Source organism: Polyodon spathula, chromosome 5, assembly GCF_017654505.1.
Source record: "Polyodon spathula isolate WHYD16114869_AA chromosome 5, ASM1765450v1, whole genome shotgun sequence".
Classification (NCBI taxonomy): Eukaryota; Metazoa; Chordata; class Actinopteri; order Acipenseriformes; family Polyodontidae; genus Polyodon; species Polyodon spathula.
In genome coordinates, this window is record NC_054538.1 from 6,248,092 (window position 1) to 6,266,001 (window position 17,910).

The 17,910-nt window shown below is 39.9% G+C and overlaps 1 protein-coding gene across 1 annotated transcript in view; it reads left to right on the forward strand.

Moving 5' to 3' along the window:
- The window catches only part of LOC121315480 (DNA polymerase zeta catalytic subunit-like), a 55,602-nt gene that overhangs the window by 15,052 nt on the left and 22,640 nt on the right, over positions 1-17,910 (forward strand). The window contains exons 2-12 of the mRNA XM_041249598.1: positions 1,329-1,518; positions 1,937-2,011; positions 2,745-2,905; positions 5,205-5,361; positions 5,836-5,930; positions 6,999-7,103; positions 8,083-8,167; positions 11,821-11,963; positions 12,221-12,355; positions 14,860-15,094; positions 15,879-16,021. Of these exons, the coding sequence (XP_041105532.1) occupies positions 1,329-1,518; positions 1,937-2,011; positions 2,745-2,905; positions 5,205-5,361; positions 5,836-5,930; positions 6,999-7,103; positions 8,083-8,167; positions 11,821-11,963; positions 12,221-12,355; positions 14,860-15,094; positions 15,879-16,021 (1,524 nt within the window). The remainder of the gene's footprint in view (positions 1-1,328; positions 1,519-1,936; positions 2,012-2,744; positions 2,906-5,204; positions 5,362-5,835; positions 5,931-6,998; positions 7,104-8,082; positions 8,168-11,820; positions 11,964-12,220; positions 12,356-14,859; positions 15,095-15,878; positions 16,022-17,910) is intronic.

Genomic DNA, 17,910 nt, shown 5'->3' on the forward strand with positions numbered 1-17,910 from the left:
CATGATAATAAAATAACCAGAACACATCCTCGTGGGACAGTCGAGGAGCTCTGTGGAATAATTCTATATTGTGAACAGTTTGGCAGGACTGCAGTGCAACAGCAGCTCAGGCCTGTATCATACATTGTATCCCCAATGATCTATCTGAATATAACTTTAGAGGCTCGGGCATTCAACAAACAGTGTGACCCCCTAGGAATATTGCTGTCTAGACAGACCTCTGGGTGCTGTAGTGCTGACTCCTGCAGCTTTCCCTCAGGAGAGAAATGCTAAGAATAGGTAGAAGGAAAAACAAATTAGGACCAAGTAAAATTGGGTTACCTAATCTAATGAGAGTGCAAAGACAAATGAGAGAAAAGTCTGCCTCTTCAAGGAGCAATTACAGTACATCGGTAGTGTGTTACAGCTTCTCCGTAGACCTCTTTATTTATATACTGAAAAGCTTTGCCCTGCCGAAGATTGCATGATAAGTTGTTCAAGTCCAATGACTATGAGTTTGGTTTTTATGGCAATATTGATGATTACTTGGCAGCAGCACATTTTCACTTTGTTCTGACCAGGAGAGATTAGCCTGCCTTTGAGAATCTGTGCCTCCACTACTCAGAAAGGAAGCCCAAAGGAGCCAGGTTGGGTTACATCTGTTCAGTGTGTTTTTTTCTTTCTCTCTCTCTCTCTATCCCTCTCTCTCTCTGGCTTTGGCAGATGGGTTTTGGGCACTGTGGTATCCCTCTGGGGTATACAGTAGTAATATCCATCTACAGTAGGTAGTGTCATCATTTTGGGAGTATTAATATTTCTTTGCACTACGGTATCAAGAACACATGCAGTAATACAGAAATTTGATGTGTCCCTATGTTTCTGACATGTTTACAGGTACATGTTTAACGTGCTAGTGGAAAATATGTAATAGAACAAGGCCTCAATCCGCATTGTGTTGTGTATGGGTGGGTGTGGAAAATAAAAACAACATAGAAACTAACCAGTGGTTTTTCAAGCGTGACGACCAACCACAGCACTTTCCAGCATGCCCCTTGAAAACAGCCCCATACCCGTTGCTTTTAACCCTCTGTTACCTTACTAAACAACTTTGGAAAATTAAAAGACAGATTGAGTGAAGTTTGGCTGTTTTGTTTAATTAAAGATAGAAAGAAACCTGTGGCAGCATACTCTCGAGTGGGTTACAGGATCAACTCAGTTGTGTTCGATTGGACCATTGCAGAAATTGAGGATGAGGGTGATACAGTGTGTTTTTTATTGTTATATTTTGTTGTGTCTAATGACTGCGGCAGTTCTCCCTTCATTAAACTTTTTGTTCTCTGTTTTTCCAGGCCAGAAAACTTGTCTCCATTTACATGGCATATTTCCCTACGTCTATGTTCCATACGATGGCTACGGGCGGCAGCCAGAGCGCTACCTACGGCAGGTGGCCTTTAGCATCGACAGAGCACTCAATGTTTCCATGGGAAACCCTTCCTCCAGCGTTCAGCATGTATTCAAGGTGTCACTGGTGTCGGGAATGTAAGTGTCTTTCCAGTTTATAAAACAGTAATTGACTTAACGTGATGTCATCAGTCATTTGTCTTGATTATTTATTTGTGAAAAATTATCGGTTGTTATTAAACTGGCCATCGTAAGCTGACTTTAGTGTACTGTTTCGCTTTGATACATATGTTTTGCAAGTCAGTGCAGATATCTATTCTCTGATTGGTCACCTGCAGAGTCACCACTGGTAAATCTGTCAGGTTGACATTTCTAAGGACACTCGGGTCAAGCTATTACTGAGAAACTCACTGCAAGCTATTTGTGTTGTTTTAGTAGAAATTGAGTGTGAGCATCGAGGTGTACAGTAGTGTGATACGTTCCCCACCCACTGAAAAGGCTGCTATTGGATGAGCAGTTGCCCTGATGGAATCAACACTCTTTTTGTTATTCCTAGGCCTTTCTATGGATACCATGCAAAGGAGAGGCAGTTCATGAAGATTTACCTTTACAATCCCTTGATGGTCAAGAGGTAGAGTAACAAATAATCATGCCTAATGAAAACAGAATTCCAATGGCAAACGTGACATTTGTGACGGGGGGGGGGGGGTCCTGTCTGGCATGGACTATCCAGAAAATAGTTTTAATCTCGGATCAGATACAGTACTCTGTGTGTTTGTTTGTCAGCCAGAAATGAGGAGTTCTTCCTGTGAACTTCTCCTGTGCTGATTCATTTTAAAAGCTGGTGATGAAATCTACAGTCCTGCAATATCAAATCATGCACGCATAGTCTAAATCTATGCAGCAAAATACTAAAGTGAGAAGACAGTCTTCTAATTCTGTTGTACACGTTTTTGGCACTGGAGTAAAAGCTTAGGAAAGCTATCCCATTAACTTCAGTTAAAATCATTGGAAGGCAGGGGACACAATGTTCTTGCAGGCTGGTTTAATTATATCTGCAAGCTTGCATCGTGCGCTGAGTAACAGAGCCTAACATGGCCTAGATGTACTGAAGCAGCACTGAGCCTCCAGTCAGACAGTGATTTACAACTTACCTTTGTCCTTTTACTGAAATTCATTAGTAATAATGGTTTTGTTTTAGTTTTTTAGTTTTTTTTCACAGTTCTATTCTGCACAGTGCTTTAGTTAAAAGTATTCGTGGATACTCTTCTTGCATATGTATTTTGTAAACGCAGGCTAAAAAAATAAACAGCAAATCAAATATGTGGTTTAGGACAGAGGTTAATGCTTGTGTTTCTGTTCAGGGTTTGTGAGCTGCTGCAAGGAGGAGCCGTCATGAATAAGATCTACCAGCCTCATGAGGCGCACATCCCTTACCTCCTGCAGCTCTTCATCGACTACAACCTGTACGGCATGAACCTGGTCAACCTCGGAGCCGTCAAGTTCAGAAAGAGCCAGAGAAAAGGTCACTTCAACAGGAAATCTGCATTTACGCTTCTTATTGGGGGGGTTCTGCTTGGGTTAATAATTCTCAATCTCATAAACTTAATGACAACAGGGTTTTCATTTTGGGTGTGTGTGTGTTGGCTAAATATAACCTCAGGCACACACTGAGTGATTTCTTTGAAGTGTAAATATGCTTGAAGAGCAGTAGAGTAGTCTACATCAACAAAATATTAATTTAATAGAACAAATCATATACTATAATCTAGTTATTAAATTGTAATTGCGTAATGCATTATGTTTCCCTACTTTTAACATCAGATAAACTTGCACAATAACACATACTGCCTAGAGTCATATGCAAGCCATTTGGTCAAGCTAGAGTTCAACCCTTTCAAAGTTTTAAACTTGAGCAGTTAATGTGCTTTTCTGCTTCTAACACTTTATTGTTCCCTTAGTCTGTGTGTACAAGCGCCCCACTATTAACACTCTCTCTAACAATCTCACTTGAGGATCAATCGCTGCTAAGCTTGGGTTAAACAGGGATCAATTCATCCTGGCCTTGCTTAACCTAGGGAACCTGACAGCAAGCTAGATGTCCTGATAAACTGCCCTAGAAATGAACCCCTTACTATTGCAGCCTGGCAGGTCTGCCTGTGGAAATGCCTCACTTGGCTGTCTTGCAGTGAGGCTGTTTTCATGTTCTGGGGAGGGGGGAGGGGGAGCAGTGATAAGTACTCAGATAAGAAAGGGCTCAAGAAAAGGAGCGGAAGCCTGAAAGACAAAGAAAAGCAAACAACAGTGTAGCTACCAAGAAAAGCACATGGAAGGAGGGAACTTGCACTTTAGAGCCTGATGTATTGCTGTCAGCTTAATAACAACAGCGTTTGGTCTGTGGGCTGTTGGATAAAATATTGAAACACCAGTTGCTGCAGTGTTCAAAAATCATGTTCAGTTTTATAATTTTTTTTATTAAAAGCCTATTTTGATTTTAGGTTGGATATTGATGCATATGCACATTTCAACCCTTAAAGGAAAGGCAATTTGGACAGAAGCAGCAGAGTAAATAATGCAGAACTTGAGTTCTGGTCCCATTCCACCCTCCTCTGAACAGTCCCCCTCCAATCATGCAGGGCAACAGATAGCTGTTTCCTGCTACAACCCCAAAACTAAGTGACAAGTGTGATGGTCAGTGCTTTAAAAACATGCTGATGGCCATTGAAATGAGAAGTGGGCAGCCCAGTAATGTCTTGTGTCAAACTGCCGTTCAATAGCACTGTTCAGGTTGAAACATGGAAGCTGTCAGTAAAATCCACGCACATATATAATGACTTGAGGTCTGCTCTTGTTTGTGTGTCTGCATGTCACTGAGTTTGTGTGTCAGGTTAAAGAACATCATTATCATTGGGATGCTAATCAGTCTTTAAGATCCCACCCCGTAGGCCGTGAGGAGAGAATGGCTTGGATGGCTTCCAGTTTATTGAATGGGATAAGGGAAGAGAAAGTGAGCGTGAGAGAGAAATAAAAAGTCACATGCAAGACAACTACAAACAAACCCGCAGGCTAGAGACCATGAACATTCTCTCTTTGTAAAACACCATTTAAAATCACAGTCGAAAGCAGCTTACTTTAAAAAGGAATGGCTTTGCTCCTGTTTTACAAGACCTGATTAAAGGGTTTGTTCTAGTTTAATAGACTCCTTTTTCAGTTTGCTTCTCTACACTTGCTGGGGTTTCCTTTTACCTAGTATGGTTCCTGGTTTAAAGCGCTCCCCAGCCCTGCTTGGCAATGGCTTTTTTTATATATTATTATTTATTTTGGTACAGGTTTATGGATAATATACTTTGAGTCCATCAGATTATGCTAATCTCTGATCTAAAAATGAATGTGAGAAAATGTTCAGGTTCCTGTGGTTCTTAAACGTGCATGCCTCTGTGAATACAGAGGACAAAAGGGTGTAAGGACACCACAGGCTGATCCAACAAGCTTACAGAGTCTTTGAGATATTCTGTGTGGTGTGTGTATCCCTCGAATAATGGTAGAAATCATTTTTTTATGTACATCAGTAATTCATGTTTACCCTTCGTCTGTAAAATCTGCTGCATATCGCTGAAACTGGCCTCGAACAGGAAAAAGCAGCTTTACTGTTACAATGGTTAATCATAGAAGTGTGTTTGTGTAATAGTGTTTGAAATGCCTGAGCTGAAACAACTGTACAGCCACTCCGCTGCATTGTACACCACATAGTCTGGAGCTGCATTTATGGTGCCAATATTCCTTCCTTCCCCATCCCTTCACTAACATTTTTGTTCTACCCACAGATGATGCTGGAGGAGGGACCCCCAAAGATGGCTCCATTAACAGCAGTTTCAAATTAAAACGCAGCATGTGGAGGAGTCCTTCAACTTCAAAAGTCCAGCTCTCAGATTCTACCCTGGGGGGAGCCTCTGTACGATGGGAGGAGGAAGCCATACCGAGGTGAGTGGGATCAGTCTGTCATGTTTCCAGAGGCGTGCTGAGCACAGGATATGGAGTTTAAACACTGTGTTGAGATATAACTGGTGTCGGTCTTAACATTATCGCAGTCATGTAGTGAGAAAATCTCATCATTTGAAGTGCTAATCTTTATGATGGGTTCTGTTTACACCTAATTCTCATAGGCAGGGCTATTCCCAATTGGTATAATACCAAAGTCATAACACTGATGCCTAAATATGTCTACCTGTTTACACAGCATTGTTTGCTGAATCTGGTCTGTCCATATTGTTCCCTGTAAAAGCCGTGACTTATTTAAAGATGCTGTAACCACACTTTCTGCAGTTACACCTGTTTCCATATTTCCCTTTTACTCTTAAATTACATTTATTTCCATATTGCATGCCCCGTAAGCTTACACCAGCTGGACATTCTAAGGGAAAATGGGAAATCCTAGCCAGTGTGCTTGTGTTGCAGCTCCTTGGTCCTGGAGGGGGTTGAGAAGCACAGCACTTGTGAGCTGGAAGCAGATGCCGTAGCAGCAGATATCCTCAATCGCCTGGAAATGGAAAGTAAGGAAATCAAGCTACCCTTGGAGCCATTACATGCCAAAAATCTTCAAAGAATCCAAACCATTTGGTCTAGATTATGTGTAATGAAATGGTGAAAAACAGACACACATGCTTTTTTTTATTGTGTTTAAAAAAAAAAAAAAAATATAATATAATATATATATATATATATATATATATATATATATATATATATATATATATATATATATATATATATAATGTGTGTGTGTACTTGATTAAAGTCAATCTGCTTAACTCCGTGTGCCCTGGTCTGGTTTTGTGGTTGAGAAGACTAATTAGTAGATGCCACTTAGACATGTCGCAGTGCTTAATTTTTTTCCTAGTTGTGGAAACCAGATAATCCAGCTAGTTTCAAATTTAACGATATTTGCTTATCTATTTTAGTAATTAGTCGTGGCCTTACATACTGCATGATCAATTACATATTGCACTGTGACTCATCGTAATGATGTGCCTACTTTTAGATAATGGTTTATCTTAAAGTAGCCACTCCTTGTATAATAATTTTAGGATAATTGTATACTATTGAAAGTCTTTTTAAACCAAATAAGTGTTACCAGAAATTTAAAAACGTTATGTTAAAAAAAAAAAAAAACACAACACATGTAAAAATGAACTTGAACCTGCTCGGCTCTAACGTGTAACTCTTCTCGGGATTCTGGCCTGGCTCTCTGCTTTGTCTTTGGAAAGCAATTGGCCCTGTAGGTTGCTAAGCAACCTAAAAGGAAATAATTATAACCCAGGCATGCAATACTGTAATTCCCCCTTTTGATTTTTTTTTTGAGATACTGGGTGCATTGTATTACATTTCAAATGGAAAATCTGTTACTTGTGACCAAGGTTTTCCCAATCCCAGTTCACTCAAAACCACTTTTCATTAGACTGCAGTTTAAATTGAAACCAAAAAAAAACATGCTGGGTCTCCCTTTCTCTTTCTCTGCTATGGTTGACAACGATCTCCTTGTAGTAGCAAAACTTAAGTGTTTTTGGTTAATTTGACTGCCGCTGATGGGTAGGCATACAATGCATTTCTTCTTTTTCCAGCTCAGATTGGCAGAAATCCTGGTTTGCAAGCCATTTGGGAGGACGAGAAACAGCGGAGACGGGACAAAAATGAGTCTTCTCGAATCGAAGCGTCCGATTCACAAGGTCGATCACAGCAGACGCATGTTTGAAGTGTTGTTGGTTTCAGCACTCGTGTGAAAGTTATGATTGGAAATCTGTTTGTGGCTTTTAATAGCCACCACAATGGAGGTTTTGTCTGGGCTGAGGGGGTGGGAGTTTCCTCTTTTTAATCTTTTGACTGTTTTTTCATCAGTGTTGTCTGGTTGTTGCATCCTAACCCCCTCAGGGAATATGTTTTCCCATATTTCTGTGTAGTAGCTCGCACATCTGCCACCTACTGTCATATTCCTGAAGTACATCATTGTCTTCAAATACCATTGTTCTTATTGGCAAATATAAAGAATTCCATGCTGAAATGCCAAAACTGTAACAGCTAGGTAAGCACAGCCTATTACACGTTTTGAATGCTAAAACCAGCATTGTGGTTGCTATTTGATTTGATCGATAATACTGCTGTTACACGGTTCAAGACCAGGTGATCTAATGCAGAATCCCTTTTTTTTTTGGGGGGGGGGGGGGGGGATTCTTTTAACTACAGAGGGCACAATGCATTTGTATATTGAAGTGGTCCTGACATGGCCTGTCCGGACATAGAGAACTAGAACAGCATTAAACAGCAAAGGTGCATGCCCCGAATGGGTTGAATATATCAGATATTCTCACATTGTCACCCATAACAATAGCATGTTCAAAAGCTTTTTAACTCCTAGTATCTTGTGACTGGAACCAGAGGAGCTTCACCTTGATCACTCAGTTTTGTTTTTTTTTCCTCTGAAATGTTAAGTAAGAGTGCTTACGAGTTCTGTAAACAGCTGTGTATTCAGCAGTCTGGGGAGGAGTTGTTGATAGCTCAGATAATCAAGCATCTGGAAAATAAACACAGTCCCTGAAGATGCAAATCAACTGTCTTAGTCCTTGCTAACAAATTAGGGGAATGCACGGTGCGAGAGAAGTGGAGTCCACCATTAATGCATGTACTATAATAACTTCTCTGATTCTCCAGATCGAGGATTTGTTGCCTCTACTGAAAGTGAAAGAAACTTTCTGAAGAGACTGAAGGAGATTTTAAGGCAGAATGACTTCTCTGTGTAAGTAACTTTTAAAGATGTGCATTCTGTATGTAGGTCTAAAAGAGCTGCTGATTGGGCATAACTTTGCTTGTTGCAAGTGCAATTTCAGCTCGGTGCACATCAAACATCCTTTCAATTTGCCGGTGGTTTGTGAAGTTATAACTCTTTCTCATAAGCAGTATCACAAAAAAATATGTGCTTTTTATACATCTCAATCTCTGTATATCTTACGAAAAATTATTCAATTGCACATACTTGTATTTTAGTGCCGTGTTTAATTTTGTCTATCATTTTCCTGGAATCTGTAAATGGTACATGAACACTAAGGAATTATATTTCTGTGCCAGGCAAAGCAATGCTGCCTGGCTGTCCTGCCCTTGCTGTAACTAAGCGGGTCATGGAGGTCACTGTATGTGAAGTGTTTGACTTCCGGGTCAAGGTAACTGAATGCCAGGCCTAATTTTGTTCATTTTATTTATTATATTCTTCTCAAAGGTCTCATGATAGAAGTAGAAAGTTATTTTGAGTTTCAAATTCAATCTCAGAAATGGAAACTAGGCACTTCATGTTGGAGTAAAACCAATGATCCAATTTGAATAATGTTTTGTACAAATGTACAGTTAAATATTAGTTTTATGTATTAACTTAATTCCAAATCATCTGATAAGCAGAAGGAGATTATGGTCGCCATCTTTAACAAGGCACAGTGCAAATGCTCAGGTCATGGCTACAAATACTGAAATACTTGATTCTAGTTTTCATGGAAAGTTGTTGTGGACTTTCACTTTTATCTGTAATTCAGTTTACTTCTCCAATCCTTGCACTGCTGAAAGATGAATTGCCATTCACTTTAACGAGTGTGCTGTTTTGTCCTGTCTGGTTCATCACCCCAGTATAAGAGTATAGCTGAGTTTTCCCAGTGAGCTTGATGCGCTGGGTTTGACTGCTGTTGACACCGTGGTGTGTAACGTTACATCTCAATTCACAAATCTTCCAGGGGGTGTGCAGTTCTCTTCACACATGCCAGAAAGCACTGGGTGAAAATTTCCTGGCAGGTGAAAAGTAATCTGGAATTAATTGTATTGGTGTTAAATAAACAACTCACAGGGTATTGTGCTAACCAAGGCTTTATACAACCCAATCTTCACTCTCATTAACATACCAGTGTTCTCAAAGGTCTCTCATTGATTTAGGTGCTGTTCTTTTTGCTTTCCAGGCATTATTTTCACTTTGACTCTGTTCCAGGTATTAGGGCTCCACCTGAGCTGCTGTTGTAACTGGCACTTAAACTATGAGACGTGTCAGTCTTTACACCACAGTGCACGGTTCATTCTCATTAAGATGAACTCGGATTAAACACATTTCCTGACACTACATATTTTCTACGTGGTCCCGGACAAATTTAGCAGTCGTTTATTGTAAATTACTGCTTGTACAAATTCACTTAACATGAATTTCCTGTTTTTTTTTAAAAGACAAAACCCTTCTTTTTGTCTTTCTACACAGCTGAAGGAGGGCTTTTGTCAAACGTCCAGAAATATTTTTTTTTTTTTGAAGCATTTAAACCTTTTGTATACATCCAAAAAAAATTGATTATATATATATATATATATATATATATATATATATATATATATATATATATATATATATATATATATATATATATACACACACACACACAGATACATACATACATAGAGTACCAGTCAAAAGTTTTGAGTACACCTGCTTGAAACCAGGTTTTTCATGATTATCTATGCTTTTAACTGTATAAACTTGTTTATAAACACTTAGTATTTCATTATATGATACATGTACTTATATAAGCTGATAATCATAAGTGAATTGCATTCAAAAATTAAATTTTTAAGTGAAAATAGAAATCTTGTCAATTTCAATGAAATAGTCAGTCAGTTAAAAGTCTGAAATGTGTATAATACAGTGTTATAACACTGGCCTAAGTATAAAAGTGTCTTTGTTAGATGTTCTCTGAGTTAACTAGCATGTTACCTAATTAACCTTTTGTCGCCAAATATTGTTAACAGGTGAGGGTCCATGATTACTATAAACATAGGAAGCATAGGCACAAGTGTGTCATTCCTGAATGTAAGGGAGCAGAAAATGGCAAAATACGCTCAGTTAAGAGAAAAGACAGTCTGTAATTACTTTAAGAAGTGAAGGTCAATCTTTAAGACAAATCGCAAGAACTTTGCAAGTGTCTGTAACTGCTGTGGCCAAGACCATCAAACGATTTGAAGAAACTGGCACTCATGAGGACCGAACAAGGTCAGGCAGGCCAAGGGTGACCTCAGAATCAGAGAACAAGTTCATTCGAGTCACAAGTCTGAAAAACCGGTGATTAACTGCCCCTGAAATACAAGCTCAGCTAAATGCTACTAGAAGTACAGATGTTTCAACATCAACTGTTCAGAGGAGATTGCGTGAAGCTGGCCTAACTGGAAGAATTGCTGCAAAGAAACCATTGTTAAGAGTGCAGAATAAGAGGAAGAGACTTGCCTGGGCCAAAAAACACAGAAACTGGATGTCTGAGGAGTAGAATTCAGTCTTATGGACCGATGAGTTAAAATTTGAAATATTTGGGTCCAACCGCCGAGTATTTGTAAGAGGCAGAGAGGGTGAGCGCATGAGTTCTGCATGTGTGGTTCCCACTGTCAAGCATGGAGGAGGCAGTGTCATGGTCTGGGGTTGCTTTGCAGGTGACAGAGTTGGTGATCTTTACCAAGTCCATGGCAAGCTCAACCAGCATGGCTATCATAGCATACTTCAGAGGCATGCCATTCCATCAGAATTACGGCTAGTTGGGCAGTCCTTCATTCTTCAGCAAGATAATGACCCGAAACACACCTCAAAGTTGTGCAAGAACTATCTGGCGAATAAGGAAAATGAAGGACAACTCAATGTAATGACCTGGCCTGCTCAGTCTCCAGACCTCAATCCCACAGAACTTGTATGGGACAAACTGGACAGAAGAATCAAAGCAAAGCTACCCACAAGTGCCCTACATCTCTGGGAATTGCTGCAGAAGAGTTGGGAAGCCATGTTGGTTGATTTTCTGCTGAAACTTGTTAACTGAATGCCTCGTGTTTGTGAGGCTGTTATTAAGGCAAAGGGTGGCTATTTTGAGAAATCCAAGATTGTGACAATTTTCAATTTTCTTGAACATTGTTTTGATACTCCTTATGTTTTATTTTGTATATTGTAACATGTGTTTTCATTTTCAAGTATTTACAGAAACGTATACGACGTAAAACATTGTCAATTATGAAAAAAACCTAGTTTCCAGCAAGTGTACTCAAACTTTTAACTGGGACTTTATGAGAGTAATCGCGACTGGAAATGAGAAGCAGCACATAACTGTAATGTTCTGTGTGATTGATTGATAGTAGACGACCGCAAACTGCCTCCATATGCATAATTGAGGTTGTATCTTTGTAAATCTGTATTTGTTTTATTTTTTCCGAAGATTGAGGGTGGGAAATTTGGGCTGCGTCTGAAATTCGAAGGAATACGTTGTATATAAGCAGTCAGTGGAAACTAGGACACTGGTACCAAGTCGAATCTACCTCTCCGATTTTGAGGATAGCCTGTGTGTAATTGATATGGGTTATGTTTTATCTATTTTAATAATTTTGTTTGTCCATAATTAGCTCTCTATCGGAGTCTGTGGAGGACGATGAACAATCTGACATGTTTCCTTTGGAGCTGTCGCTGCATTCAGATTTTCTTACCCCTGAAGCCCTTCAGTGCACACCAGCCAACCTAGTGGAAGTGCACAAGGACAGCCAGCCAGGTAGGGGATGAGTATTATCATTGGCATGCTGGGAACATTTTTTTGCCACTCTAAGTAAGGTAATTGTAACCAAAAACCTTTTGATGTTTACAGTTACATTTTTGGTATGTTAATGTATTATTTTATACTGTGTTGTGATGGCAGGGTTTATTCTATTTTATTTTACTTGTCCTGCTATTTTATACCTCTTGGTCTTAATCTTCAAAATCAGTTTTTTATGCATTATCAGTTACTACTAATCTACTTTTTTGTTGCAGTTGTTTCTTTTCCAGAAACCAAGAAAATAACAGCAGATGAAGTTGCTATCGTTGACGAAAAGGCCATTTTGAGCCTGCTGGAGAGCAGTCAGACCTTCCAGTCTTCTCAAAGACTTATTCAGACTTCCATTCTAGGTACTTTTTGACAGCTTCTTGTGACATAGTGTTACTATTAGCCCACTTAACCTCTGGGTTTGTATTTGTACCTCCCAGTATGTTAACCTTCAACAAGAGACGCCAAATGCCTTGCTGTGTCAACCTCTAACCCGGGTCAAAGGTTAGTATGGTTTCACTGCCCATTAAGTCAGTGGACTTTTTATCTAGTTCAAGATCATTCAAGTAGAGATCCTATCAACATTTGTTTTGTATACAAATATTGTCAGTTATCATGAACTTAAGTGCCAGTGCAGTGGATGTTGGCATTGCAACAGGTTAATTCACTAGCCTTCTATACTTCTCACCCAGCTCAGTTCACAAGTGAAAGGAGTTTGATTTCCAGTACTTCAAAACCACCTTAGTCCTACAGAATTGACAGTCTCAATACTGAGTGGGCAGGATGTTCAGCTCAGGTCTTGCTAAGGGTGGCAGTCTCAGTACTGAGTGGCCAGGATGTTCAGCTCAGGTCTTGCTAAGGGTGGCAGTCTCAATACTCAGTGACCAGGATGTTCAGCTCAGGTCTTGCTAAGGGTGGCAGTCTCAATACTCAGTGACCAGAATGTTCAGCTCAGATCTTGCTAAGGGTGGCAGTCTCAATACTGAGTGACCAGGATGTTCAGCTCAGGTCTTGCTAAGGGTGGCAGTCTCAATACTCAGTGACCAGGATGTTCAGCTCAGGTCTTGCTAAGGGTGGCAGTCTCAATACTCAGTGACCAGGATGTTCAGCTCAGGTCTTGCTAAGGGTGGCAGTTTCAATACTGAGTGGCCAGGATGTTCAGCTCAGGTCTTGCTAAGGGTGGCAGTCTCAATACTGAGTGCCCAGGATGTTCAGCTCAGGTCTTGCTAAGGGTGACAGTTTCAATACTGAGTGACCAGGATGTTCAGCTCGGGTCTTGCTAAGGGTGGCAGTCTCAATACTGAGTGACCAGGATGTTCAGCTCAGGTCTTGCTAAGGGTGGCAGTCTCAATACTGAGTGACCAGGATGTTCAGCTCAGGTCTTGCTAAGGGTGGCAGTCTCAATACTGAGTGACCAGGATGTTCAGCTCAGGTCTTGCTAAGGGTGGCAGTCTCAATACTGAGTGACCAGGATGTTCAGCTCAGGTCTTGCTAAGGGTGGCAGTCTCAATACTGAGTGACCAGGATGTTCAGCTCAGGTCTTGCTAAGGGTGGCAGTCTCAATACTGAGTGACCAGGATGTTCAGCTCAGGTCTTGCTAAGGGTGGCAGTCTCAATACTGAGTGACCAGGATGTTCAGCTCAGGTCTTGCTAAGGGTGGCAGTCTCAATACTGAGTGACCAGGATGTTCAGCTCAGGTCTTGCTAAGGGTGGCAGTTTCAATACTGAGTGACCAGGATGTTCAGCTCAGGTCTTGCTAAGGGTGGCAGCCTCAGTTCTGAGTGACCAGGATGTTCAGCTCAGGTCTTGCTAAGGGTGGCAGTCTCAGTACTGAGTGACCAGGATGTTCACCTCAGGTCTTGCTAACAGGAGGCTCCCATAGCACCTGCAGGCGTTGTGACTGACTGTGTTGTCTCTCACTTAGAGCGCTAACTTCATGAGCACAAAATTCACCCCCAAAAATATGAATACAAGTCAGTCAGGATTCAGCTTTAGCCCTGTAATGTCTATTTCTGTATCCCTGTAATACAATGCTTAGCCGTCCCTCTGTATTATTATTTATACAGACGGACGGGTGCGGGGTATGTTTTCTACAAAAAATGGAATCTAGTTACATAAAAAATAAAGTAGCTTTTCTTATGTCAGATATGCTTTGGCATTACAGGGTTAACCCTTTGCGGTCCTATGTCAGACCAGGTCCGACATTACAATTTTCCATTTCCAGTCCGATGTTGGACCCTGTCCAACGTCATCAAAAAGACGTAAAGCACAGCTCCAGTCGTTTTTTCTCCAGAAAAAGCAGAGAAAACCTTTCAATGGCTGAGTGAGACCAATAGGAGCCAAATGAAGCTGAAAAAAAGGGCGTATGCACTACAGAGATAACGCAGATACAAACAAAGGAGGTAGCTGCTTCTGCATCCAGCGCTCAAAGAATATCACAGACATTTGCAGAGCTTTTTGAGATGTTATAGTAATAAAATAATGACTTGGATCGCATTATTAAGGAGTTTGGTGATTTGTCAGTATTCACATCTATAAAGAGGTATGTGATAAATGCAGCGAAATGCAGTACTGATAACCTTTTGCCATGCAGTGCCTTTTAAACCTATTTTACTCTGAGGAATATATATTTTAAACAGCGCGTGTGAAAATAAATTGGACCTGACGCACCTGACAAGTGCTGAATAAGTTCACTGCAAAGGGTTAATGGTTTAATTAGTAGTCATCCGATCTGCTCCATCAAAGATCAGATTTTAATAGAGTCCTGACAACAGAGGCAAGGTCGATCAGCGTGCTCACCCAGTCCCTTTTGTTTAGGACCTTGTTGAATTACGTGACCCATTGAATTTGTGTTGGTGTTTCACAGAGAGCAGTCAGGACCATGCCTTGGTGCACTTACTGGCTGGCCTGGAGGAAGACGGGTACCAAGCTGAACAGCCCAGGAATTCATCCCAGCAGCGGCTCTCTGAGAGCTGCAGCCAGCCACAGAACAGCGACGATGAGGAGGCGGAGCCAGAGCTGGAGAAAGAGGAGGCGGAGCTCAGCCTGGTGATGTCACAGAGATGGGACAGCGACGTTCCAGACTATCATTTCAAACACAGGTGCCTTGAGTTCTGGTTTTCAGTTTTTTAACCCTGCTTTAAATCATGTAGTCTGATTGGTGGATTTCAATTCCATTGCAGTCTGTAGTCTAATTGACAGATTCCATTTTATTGTCATTTACTTTCAGTATAATTAAGTTAATTGCAAGGTAACGTTTAGGGTAATTGGAAGGAATTCCACTTTGTAGTTTTTAGAAAATCGTTTATTTGTAGGTGTTCATTATCCTTCTTATTTGTAAACCTGAGACCCAGGGCAGCAGACTCATAGCATCCCAGATGTGCAGTTAAGTCAGGACATTGTCCTTTCATACTGTTAACTAATGCCACTGTTGTAAACTTCAACAGGATTCTGCAGTTTATTATTTGTTTTTGTATTTTATTTCACTACCTCTGTGTTTTGAGTGATGGCAACATTAGATCTGAGTGCTACTGTTTTGTGTGATTGACATGCTTCACATTATTGATAACATCACACCCCAGGGCCATATCGTCACACTACACATAGCCAACTCTAGGGGTATTAAGATTATTATTATTATTATTATTATTATTATTATTATTATTATTATTATTTGTCATTTAGCAGACGCTTTTATCCAAAGCGACTTACAGAGACTAGGAGCTGAACTATGCATCAACATCTGCTGCTGCAGTCACTTCCAATAGGACCTCTGTTTTACATCTCAATCGCGTTTAGATTATACCGATAGACATTGACCAGTTCTGTTTTATTCCTTGTGGTTGAATTATGACTCTACAGATATAAACACTATCCTGGTTTCAGGCTCCCTGGTACAAACGTGAATGACAGCTCTAGCAGCGAGGAGCAGGACTTTTCAGAGGAGGAGATGGACTGGAGCGGGAAGCTTTCGCTCTTCACCAACCTGTCTATCCCTCAGCTGGACGGGGCTGCCGATGAAAACAGCGGTGAGTTAGCAGACCAGCTTCTTAAAGAAGTGCTAACCAAGGCGTTAGAATCTGTTTTCTTACTTAGTATTTGCACCAGCAATTATGTCTAATAATCAGTTGAAGATCTGGTTTTTGGCTTCCTGGTACTTAATCATTTCATATGTTGTATGTGAAACTCGCTCTGATGGTCTCCCTGCAGTGTGACCTACAGCAAAGGTACCAGAATGCCGAAGTATATCAGTAGCATTGTATTTAAACTATTTGCTTATGCGTAATCAACATAAAAACTGAAGAACTATTCTAAGCACAATAAAGGTAGTTAAGAAAATAAAAAAAACATCCCTCTGTTTAAAATACCAGTCTTTGTACAGTTTGAAAGTCATAACTAGAGCCCTGTGTTTTTCACATAACATGAAATAAAACAAAATGCAACATATAAAACAAAATACAATGAAAAATCATTATAAAGCAAACATAGAATAACATTTTTAAACTGTGGGAAAAAATACTTGCAATAATAGTTGTCAAGGCTCATCTGTTACCATAGACACAGTCTGAAAGGAAATGGAAACTCTCTTACCACGTTTCAGAACAAAAATTGTGATTGAAGAGATGTTTGTTTCTAAAATGCCTAAACCCCACATAATAAATAAACAGCGTTGCAAAGAACTGGAGCATAATGGGATGTATGCAGATGACGTGGACAAAATAATGATGTGCAGATTTTGCAACTGCTGACTGGAATGGAAATTGAAAGAGACTGTAATATAACATTGTTACTCAGTTGGTCACATGATGTTGAATTTATCATGAAATTAAATTCCTGACTTCTCTTGGCCAACTGTTTAATCTACTGTAGATAGACATTCAGGCATCCGTGGGTACTAAATGTTGAAGCAATGTGGACATGCCGCTGCTGAGGGAAGTGGAAATAAATGATTTTATGTTGTGGTACATGAAACTAAGCGACAGGCACTTCACGTATGTTATCGTTACCACCGCCAATGAGAAATTGTGGTAACTAAATTATTTTTCTATGCTGGGTGTGTGTGTCATAATGTTTTATTAAAAAAATTTAAAAAAAATAATTAAAAAATGTGTATAGTTAAAACACGATGTATACTTTGTTTTTATGTAAACACATCTGTTTAAGTTATTTTATTAATATGTATCTGTAATAAAACTAAATAAAAAACATTATTAGCGGATAAGATGAAATTTGTGAAAAATAAAATGAAAAACTATATAAAAAAAAAAAAAATACAAATAATTTCACAGGGCTCTAGTTATAACCTACCAGCCAGGATAAAAATGCATTGCCTTTGACTCTTCTACAAAAAATAAATCTCCTGCTTATTCGTTTCATTTGGCACACAAGGATGCCAGAGGCGATGTACCTCCTTTTGCTTGACTCAGATTAACACATGTCAGAGTGACAGCTGCTCTTTAGTGTTAGTTTTAGCAAGTTCTGAATGGTGTAACTTGTCACAGAAAAAACAGTGACGCGCCTTACAATTTCATATTTCTTGTCGACTGTGTCAGTGAAGGTGGCATTGAAACTACTATGGTAGCAATGTCCCTGGGTGTGTGTAGAGCCCTATTTTGAAAAAAATATTTGTGTTTTTTTAAACAAACAAACAAATAAAATTTTCAGCTGCAAGGTTTTTGAGTTTTTTTTAGCCAAACCACCCGACACGGTGATCTGCTGCTGCCAAGGTACATTGACTGTAGTTAAAAGTATGAAGCAGCCTTAATGGAGGAGGCAGTGATGGCGAATGCCAGTCTTGCATGAGAAGTAAATCCCTCATGATGCATAAAATTTGCAGCTCTGTCAATCATGTTTTTTTTGTTTTTTTTTTCCTATTAAATCGAATCAATCCACCTTCCAGACTAGCGGCTCTTTTGTT